The sequence below is a fragment of the Bos indicus x Bos taurus genome, chromosome 23 (genome assembly GCF_003369695.1).
Source record: "Bos indicus x Bos taurus breed Angus x Brahman F1 hybrid chromosome 23, Bos_hybrid_MaternalHap_v2.0, whole genome shotgun sequence".
NCBI classification, from domain to species: Eukaryota; Metazoa; Chordata; class Mammalia; order Artiodactyla; family Bovidae; genus Bos; species Bos indicus x Bos taurus.
Window position 1 is genome coordinate 30,558,859 of NC_040098.1, and position 10,115 is coordinate 30,568,973.

Below are 10,115 nucleotides of genomic sequence, written 5' to 3' on the forward strand. Positions count from 1 at the left end.
TGGAAAGATCGAAGGCAGGAGGAGAAGGGGACAACAGAGGACAAGATGGTTGGATGGCATCACTGACTCAATGGACATGAGTTTGAACAAGATCAGGGAGATGATGAAGGACAGGGAAGCCTGAAATGCTGCAGTCCATGGGGTCACAAAAAGTCAGACGTGACTAATCGACTGAACAATAACAACACATTCTCTCTTGTAGAATTTGATGTCACTATCCATAATTAGCCCCCCTGTTTATTATCTTCATCTCTAGTTCATGTTTTTCTATTCATTTTCCATGATAAAAAGAGAAAAGCGAAAATACATACGTACATAAAAATGCCACCTAAATGTTCACAAAATTCAGGGTCAGTTAAGAAAATAAGATATCAGAAATAGTTAAGGTCTGTGAGTGTTTTTCAATATTTAAACTGACAAATAATGATACTCTGTCTAGAAATAAATGCTAAATCATATAGAAATAAATACATAGGTCTCACTGGAGGTAAGGATACAAGCAACTGCAGTCAAATTCTCTTCTCTGTCCCTGTCACTTAGAATAATGCCAAACCAGATAATATCTGATTTTTTTAATTACACTTCTACTGTTTTCAGGATTTATTCTATGCTGACTTTTGTCTGGAGACCCTGAGATCCATATAGTAGAGGTCAGATTTATGTACATACAAAGAAAGTTTAATTTCAATCATTGTCTACAGAAAGAGAGTGAGATGCTCAAGGACTTCCCTCGTGGGGCTCAGTGGTAAAGAATCCACCTGCCAATAAAAAAGACGGGTTCGATTCCTGGTTCGGAAGATCCCCTGGAGGAGGAAGTGGCAACCGACTTTAGTGTTATTACTTTGGAAATAGACAAAGGAGCCTGGCGGGCTACAGTCCATGTGGTCACAAAGAGTCGCACACGACTCAGCGACTAAACAACAATCCATCTACTGCCTTGGAACTCAGTGTGATGGCTGACTCACACAGCAGCTCACACAGTAAGGACAAGTGTCTCCTTTGGGGAGCAAAATTTTAAGTTTGTGTGCCTTCTCTTTACCCTGCAAAGCCTGGCTTGGTACCAATAGTCTTCTGTTTACTTTCCCTAAGACAGTGCTGAATGCTCAAGTTCATGTGTTTTCTCCCAGTCCCAGAGTTGGATCAGCTTTCTGCACAAACTCTGCAGTCGTCTACAAAGTCTTGCCTCCAGTGCATACACGAAGCTGGCCACTGGCTAGAGAAGTGTGTGGGTGAGGCATGCAGAGCCTCTGGATCCCCTTTGGACCCTTTGAAGGATCTTCAGATATGGCATCCTCAGTGACTCAAGGCCAGGCTTCCTAAGGGGGTCCAGAACTTAGTTAGTAGGATCCCTGTCTCTTTGATGCATGCCAAGAGCCCTGGCTGCTGTTCTCCCAGCCTTTTCCTACCCACTAGTCATGCTACAGCCCTCAGTATTCTAAAACAAGTGGGTCTCTTTGGCAGCATCCCACACTGCCCAGGAAGCTGGGCACTCACTCCCTTGTCTCACTTTTCCCCATGGGAGAAATCACAGGCCAAGAGTATCTCTCTTGGTATGAACTGGGCCACCACGGGGGAGAGGTGACACAAGTAAAGTGAAACTGTTCTTCTACCTTTGTCATACCTCCATCCTCAGAATCTCTGGATTCCTGGAGTTCCATAAAGAAAGTCTCAAAAATACCGTTATTGGGGGAAAGATGGTAGAAAACATCTATTTCACCAATTTGATGATTTCACATTCTGTTTACACATTATTTTTCTGATATGCTTTAGTTCTTTGTGCATGTTTTCCTTTACCCTCAAATTGTAATGATCACTTTTAAACATATTTTTATACAAACTATGAGAAGATATTAGACTGTTTAAATGTTTTTATTTATTATTTCCTAGCTATCATGCTCTTCTAAGTTTTTAAATAATTTATAATTTTAGTCATTTTGTATCTACCAGTTAATCTGTTCATGAAGGATTATTAACTTAATTTCATCTGCATATAATAATGCCCTTATTTTTAATCTATCATAGTTTATTTATATATATATATAGCAATTTCACATATTTGTATGTAATGTCTTCTATTAGCTTGTTTTTTGTAAGACATAATAAAGTGGGGCCAATTTCAGGATCCTCTCAGAATCATAAGTAGGTAAAAAAGTTTCCTTTATCCTCCTCTGTCTAACTTCAGACATTTTATAATTCAGTTCAGTTCAGTTCAGTATCTCAGTCATGTCCGACTTTTTGCGACCCCATGAACTGCAGCACGCCAGGCCTCTCTGTCCATCACCAACTCCCAGAGTCCACCCAAATCCATGTCCATCGAGTTGGTGATGCCATCCAGCCATCTCATCCTCTGTTGTCCCCTTCTCCTCCTGCCCTCAATCTTTCCCAGCATCAAGGTCTTTTCCAATGAGTCAACTCTTTGGCATGAGGTGGCCAAAGTACTGGAGTTTCAGCTTTAGTATCAGTCCTTTCAATGAACACCCAGGACTGATCTCCTTTAGGATGGACTGGTAGGATCTCCTTGCAGTCCAAGGGACTCTCAAGAGTCTTCTCCAACACCACACTTCAAAAGCATCAATTCTTTATGCTCAGCTTTCTTTATAGTCCAACTCTCACATTTTATAATTACTCTCCATAAATCCATGTTCATTGTAAAGTGTTGTTTAAATGTCCCTGAAAACTTATTCCACTATCATCTTTACACAAGATGTTCACAGCATTACTCAATAAAATGTTTTGTGGACAAATAATTTGGGGATATTCTGGAAGAAATATAATGAAAACAGGCATTGCCTTTACCATACCAGTGTACTTTGTGGATTTCTAAGGAGTGTATACGCTGAGTTTCTCAAACTTATTTGACCAGAGAAACTTTTGAAAAGTTTTGGAAATGCTGGCCAAAGTAAATGTGTTACTACCAAGTCTTCTATTGGAGTCTCCTGTCCTATTGGCGTGCTTCAATTTGTGACACATGTACATGTATTCTACTTCTGAGGTCTTGATGATTATATAGTGATTATTTAAACATGAAAGTAATGGTGATAACTGCATGGAAATCATGCCCCTATACATACACTGGGATTCCCTGGTGACTCAGACAGTAACGTGTCTACGTGCAATGTGGGAGATACGAGTTTGACCCCTAGGTTGGGAAGATACATACACTGTGCTGAGAGTGAGAACTTCATTTTCACTTTTCTAAGATCTTATTTTCGCATGTACATTGGAGTCTATAAGTCTTCAAGACTGAAGATCTGTGTGATCAGAAGTAGTTCTTTCCATATAGGTTTCCTATGAGACCTTTGTTCTTGGTCACTATTGGGCTTGGTATTAATTGTCCTATTAGGAATATAGAGTCTCTAAGGTTCCATTCCAGACTTGATATCAATTCCTGCTATAGTAACAAACTTTAGTTTATTCTGGCTCCAGAAATAAACACTACCACCTCAGCTTGGTCTTGGATTTAGAGATACGTATTTAGAACCCTGTGGTTTGGAAAGCTCATGCATAAGCATCACTTTCCTGGCTTATTTAACTGGTTAGAAGAGTGAAGGACAAAATTTTCATAGGTGAGGAAATAATGAGAACCACATATTTTCTCTTGCTTATTTACATATTCTACAAGTTATCTATATAAAGACAAAATAATAATTACTTTCTACAGTCGCTCATGTCAGTCTTCCTCAAGCCACGCTGGCCAATAATAATTCTCCCAGCTTTCATGTCCATTGTGTATAATGTGTTTTCATTTCTGAACATCATTTTAAACTTACTCTTACTATTTTAGAAGAGAGTTCAATTTGAAGTAAGCTGTTTGTACAGATCCTTTAATTTTGAAGAATGTACATTCAGGATGGGTAAATGCAGAAACAGAAAACAAAGAAAGTGTGCTTTCTCTACATTTGGAAGAATTTCCTTCTCACTCTTAGCTTTCTTAAATTATTTCCACTTATACAGTTTGTTAAGGTATTGAAGATATGAACTCTTCTGATAAAGTCATACATTTGGATTCATACATATATGTATGTTTATGTTGTATTTGTATGTGTGTGTTTTTCCTCCCCTTAGTCTTGGAATCATTTTATGTTTTCAAGAGTGGTAGAGAATTGAAGAGACTCCATTCATATTTAATATATGCAGTTTAAAATGTGGGATGCAGTAAACTGTGATGCTCATGTATTCTATTTTCCTAGGGACAAGTTTCATGAATGGCACTGGGTTAATGAGTGAGTTAAATAAATATGGTCATCATCACTGTATCAGAAGAAATACTTGGAGATTTTATCTATCTATCTATCTTAAGAAAACCCCCTAACATTTCTGGGAAGTATATTTCAGAGCTTTACATTTTTAAAAACTAGTCTTCTGATATTGCTGCTGATGACATTAAAATTCACTGGCTAAATAATGGGGGGAGTTGGTGCAGCAGTTGAATAACATAGGTCCTTTGAAATAGATACTTAGTTTTTAGATTAACATTATTATATGTAACTATGTTGCTCTATGTTTAAATATATGTTTTAGACATGCTTTTTGCTAGTTCAGGGGAAGAGTGGTTTAGTAGAATTAGCAAAGTTATTAGTTTATTCAAAACATATTTATTTGGCTTTGACTATGTTAAAAAAGATCTGTGTGCTAAGGATAATACAAAAGACATTTAAGATAGATATCTTAGCCCATTAAGAGATTACTTTCCATTTTATAACACTTGGCATGTTTAATGAAAAAGGTCCTTATGCATATTGACACAGTATTACAAAGTAATTCAGAATTTCAGAAGACAAGTGTATTGTACAATAAGGATGCGAGTGCATCTTAGAAGATGTTGATATAGAGATGAACATTGACAGGTAAGTAGAGTTTGTCAAGGGTGAAAGAAGTGGGTTCAAAGACATTCAAAGGAGGAGACTTGGAGTTAGCAAGCAGTTTCAGTACATATAACTTTATGGAAACAGAGAGATTAATTTGACCAGAACAAGTTCTAAATGATGGGACATAATTCTGAAAGCAGAAAGGGAAACTGAAACTGTACAGAGCCTTAAAGTCAATTTTACATTTTAAGAAACAGAAGTTGTATCTTGACAAATATCCCATTGTTGTATGATTCTGACAATCATGTACAGGAAGGTAATGAAGAATACAAACCAAAAGATATGAGATCATCTACAATGTGTTGCCATCTAGGATGATATGGATTAAAAAGTCTTCTTAGAAAATTGAATGAAATAAGAATATATTGGTTAAAATGCATGAATGTAATCATCACATTCAAAATTAAATTTGGGTAGCTATGTTATCCAAATGATGAATACAATTGATAGAATATGGCAAAGTGAAAATTTTTTTGTCAGGGGAAGTACTGAAGGTTTCCAATTATAGCAGAAATAAAGAGCCTCTTGATGAAAGTTAAAGAGTAGAGTAAAAAAGCTGGCTTAAAACTCAACATTCAGAAAACTAAGATCAGGGCATCTGGTCCCATCACTTCATGGCAAATAGATGGGGAAACAATGGAGACAGTGACAGACTTTATTTTGGGGGGCTCCAAAATCACTACAAATGGAGACTGTAGCCATGAAATTAAAAGATGCTGGCTCCTTGGAAGAAAAGTTATGACCAACCTAGACAGCATATTAAAAAGTAGAGACATTACCAACAAAGGCCCATCTAGTCAAAGGTATGGTTTTACCAGTAGTCATGTATAGATGTGAGAGTTGGACTATAAAGAAAGCTGAGCACCAAAGAATTGATGCTTTTGAACTGTGGTGTTGGAGAAGACTCTTGAGAGTCCCTTGGACTGCAAGGAGATCCAACCAGTCCATCCTAAAGGAAATCAACCCTGAATATTCATTGGAAGGACTGATGCTGAAGCTGAAACTCCAATATTTTGGCCACCTGATGTGAAGAATCGACTCACTTGAAAAGACCCTGATGCTGGGAAAGACTGAAGGTAGAAGGAGAAGGGGGCAACAAAGGATGAGATGGTTGGATGGCATCACTGACACAATGGACATGAGTTTGAGTAAGCTCTGGGAGTTGGTGATGGACAGGGAGGCTTGGCATGCTGCAGTCCATGGGACCGCAAAGAGTCGGACATGACTGAGCGACTGAACTGAACTGAGGTATGTCCAAGCTGGATGACTTAGGAAGATGTGTGACAAAGCATCAAAAGTAGAACTGAATCATGCTTGACATTCTTACCCAGTCCAGGTTCAATGCACGATACTGGATGCTTGGGGCTAGTGCACTGGGACGACCCAGAGGGATGGTATGGGGAGGGAGGAGGGAGGAAGGTTCAGGATGGGGAGCACATGTATACCTGTGATGGATTCATTTTGATATTTGGCAAAACTAATACAATTATGTAAAGTTTAAAAATAAAATAAAATTTAAAAAAATAAATTAAAAATTAAAAAAAATCATCAACAGAGATATATATATATAGAATTTTCTCTACAAAAATTTTCCAGCTTTCATACTTCTCTGTAGATGACATCCAATTTTTCAAGAAATAAACCTGTGACCCATTATTGACACTTCCTTCTCACTTTCTGCATCCAGAGTCTCAAGTTTGTTTAGACTTAGTCTGTAGAGTCTGTCTAAAAATAAAAATCTTCCCTGCTACCACCAAGCCATCTGTTTCCTGAAGTACTGCAACAGCCTCCTAACCAGTTTCCTTGTTTCATTCACTACTTGTCAATCCATTCTGCAATATGAGGCCAGCTGTTTTTTAAACACAAACAACATGAGCACAAAAGAATTGATGCTTTTGAATTGCAGTGCTGCAGAAGATTCTTGAAAGTCCCTTGGACAGCAAGGAGATCAAACCCGTCAGTCCTAAAGGAAATCAACTTCAAATATTCACTGGAAGGACTGATGCTGAAGCTCCAATACTTTGGCCACCTGATGCAAAGAGCCAACTCATTGGAAAAGACTCTGATGCTGGGAAAGATTGAAGGCAAGAGGAGAAGGGGGTGACAGAGGATGAGATAGGTGGATGGCATCACCAACTCAATAGACATGAGTTTGAGCAAGCTCTGGGAGATAGTGATGAACAGGAATGCCTGGCACCCTGCAGTTCACGAAGTCATAAAGAATCAGACATGAGTTAGCAAATGAACAAAAAGAACCTGTCAATTATTGACTCCCTCCTGACATTCATTACTCCTTGACCTGTTTATAAATCCCTCAAAGGCTAACCTCTAAGGTGCTTTGGATAAATATAAATCTTAAACATTTCTCTTGATTATTTTGTTTGCTTACTATTGCAGTCTAACCATAAGACACTTTGCCCATCATGTTCCTTATTCAGCGATATTTCTCAGATATTTCTCAGCTCCTCAATGCTTTTTTGGTTTAAAGCCTTACCAAGCTACTTCCTCTGCTGAAAATAGTCCTTTCTTATCTTATCCACTAGTAAGCTCTTATTTGCTCTCTACTTCACTTGCCAAAAAAGGCTGTCATTTTTTAAATGTACCGCATCTTTATCTCCTTTCCAAAAATGTTTTTTGTCTCTTATCATCAAATTCTTCAGCAGCAAGTCAGCAGTTGTTATGAAATGAAAGTGTTATGAAGTTAGTGACATATCAAAAAGGAATCGAACAGACTTGATATTCTGCTACTATATAATACAAAGTTATATAAAGAAAAAGTCATAATATTCCAAAAAAAATTTTATGAAATAAATTAAATTTTTGAGAAGTTTGGGTCCTTTAATTAATATAAAAATAAAACATCTGATTAAAAACAAAATGTTTTTAATGAGGTGCTAAACATTTACTTGCAACTTACAACAATGCTTCTCTCTGAAGACTCTGTAACACCATTTAAACTAGACTACCCATTTTTTTCATTATGAAAAAATAATGGGAGAAAACTATTTACATAGATGGTATCTAATAACTAATTAAAACTCTATGATATTTAGGTTTTTCACATTACCCTTAGCATGACTTTGAGAATTGCATGTGTTACTGTAGAGTATGGAAATAATTATATAATTTTTTCAAAAAATACTCTTATTGCTATTTTTATTATTGACAACTGATAGAATGTCTACAAAGATGTTTTTTGATTGGATAACATCTCCTTATTTTATTTAACTTACAAGCTTACAGGATGTTATTGGGGAATAAGAGCGTGGATTTATAAGAAAAAATGAAACACTTTGAAGAACAGAGCAATAATTAATGATTAATCATTTCTTATATGGTCCACTTTATGTCATCATGTTTAATAGTTTTCTGTAAGTTCTTGCACACTTTTAATTTCCTCCTAGAGACAAACGGTTCTCTCTCTTCCCCCAAATGCCACACCCCTCTTATCTCACCTTCAGGATCAGTTTCTCCCAACTGCATTTCTGATCTTAACTGTTTCTCACTATCTGACTTCTATATTTTCACATGTGCCTTTCTCCTTTTCAAGAGCAGAGTGATGACAATGATTAATGAGAGTTTGGCAGGGGATTTCATACTGGTGGGCTTCTCCGACCACCCACAGCTTGAGAAGATCCTCTTTGCGGTTGTGTTAATCTCCTATCTCCTGACACTGGTTGGCAACACAGCGATCATCTTGATCTCTTATCTGGATCCCATGCTCCACACACCCATGTATTATTTTCTTACCCATCTCTCCTTTGTTGACCTCTGCTTTACCACCAGCATCGCTCCCCAACTTCTATGGAACCTCCGTGGTCCATACAAGACAATCAGTCCTACAGGCTGTGCCATTCAACTCTACGTATCCCTTGCACTGGGATCCACTGAATGTGTTCTCCTAGCTGTCATGGCATTTGATCGCTATGCTGCTGTTTGTCGACCACTCCATTATGCCACAGGTATGCACTCACGACTTTGCCAGTCTCTGGTAGGAATGGCATGGTTGAGTGGAGTGGGCAACACCCTAATTCAGGGCACCATCACCCTTCGGCTGCCCCGCTGTGGGAACCGCAGGATTTACCACTTCATCTGTGAAGTGCCTGCCATGGTCAAGTTGGCCTGTGTAAACATTCATGCCAATGAGGTCCAGCTCTTTATGGCTTCCTTGGTGCTTCTCCTCCTCCCTCTGACACTTATCTTGATCTCATATGGATGCATTGCTCAAGCAGTAATGAGGATCAGGTCAGCTCAAGCCTGGCGAAAAGCCCTTGGCACTTGTGGGTCCCACCTCTTGGTAGTAACTCTCTTCTACGGAACCATCACAGCTGTCTATATCCAGCCCAACAGCTCTTATGCCCACAGTCAAGGAAAGTTCATAACCCTTTTGTATACCATTGTAACTCCCACCCTTAACCCTCTCATTTACACTCTGAGAAACAAAGATGTAAAGGGGGCTTTAAGGAGGCTGGTACAGAAAGATAGGGCACAGCAGAGTGAGAAACTCTGATGAGGTAAAAGTATAGACATGGCCTGACTAAGGTTGAGGTTCTGAAGGAAAGATGTACCAGAAGGCCTTATCTGGAGACAGCTTCACATATATGCTGCAAAACCAAACCTGCAAGACTTTCTAGAGAATCCATAAGCCTGAAATTACTTTCTTTCATTTCCTTCCTTAAAGTACTAGAGGATAAATGGTCTAAACAGACATCTTTGTTATCTGTCAGTCAATAAATTACAAGCATGACTTACTATTTCCAAAATCTCTGTGGCTAATTTTCTTCCCTCTCTGCCCTTTCTCTTAGGTAAGTCTTGGCTTTGCCTTGTTAAATGAAATCAATCTATTGGTTGGTCCCTTTGTATAAATAAACTGTGTGATACTCACGAGCTAGGTGTTTTTAAACCCAGTAGTTTTGCTACTACTACTACTACTCTTTAGCAGCTTATTTCTGGTGGTCTGCTGCAGTACTGCCCATCTGGATCCCACCCTTGGACCAGTAGAAGCCTGCAGCTTGAAAATCCACCTTATCTGCACTTAACTCCTTGACTCTGCAACGCACCATCCCTTGGCCATTGTGTTTAAGTCTGCTGTTAAATTTTTTGTTTGTTTGTTTCTCACTCTTACAGTCTAATTTGAGTCGTTGTCAGGTTAGCTTTTCCTTGATATTTTGATTGTCCATAGAAATTGTGTCCACACTGGTGCCAGGAATGTGGATTTTGAGTTTTAATTTTGCATTTAGATGATTA

The 10,115-nt window shown here is 38.3% G+C and overlaps 1 protein-coding gene across 1 annotated transcript; it reads left to right on the top strand.

The window, feature by feature from the left end:
• The first annotated feature begins 8,427 nt into the window (after nt 1-8,427).
• LOC113881478 (olfactory receptor 2G3-like) lies at nt 8,428-9,378 on the top strand. The gene has a single exon (XM_027524500.1). The coding sequence runs from the start codon at nt 8,428-8,430 to the stop codon at nt 9,376-9,378; it is 951 nt and encodes a 316-aa protein (XP_027380301.1).
• The last annotated feature ends 737 nt before the right edge of the window (nt 9,379-10,115 follow it).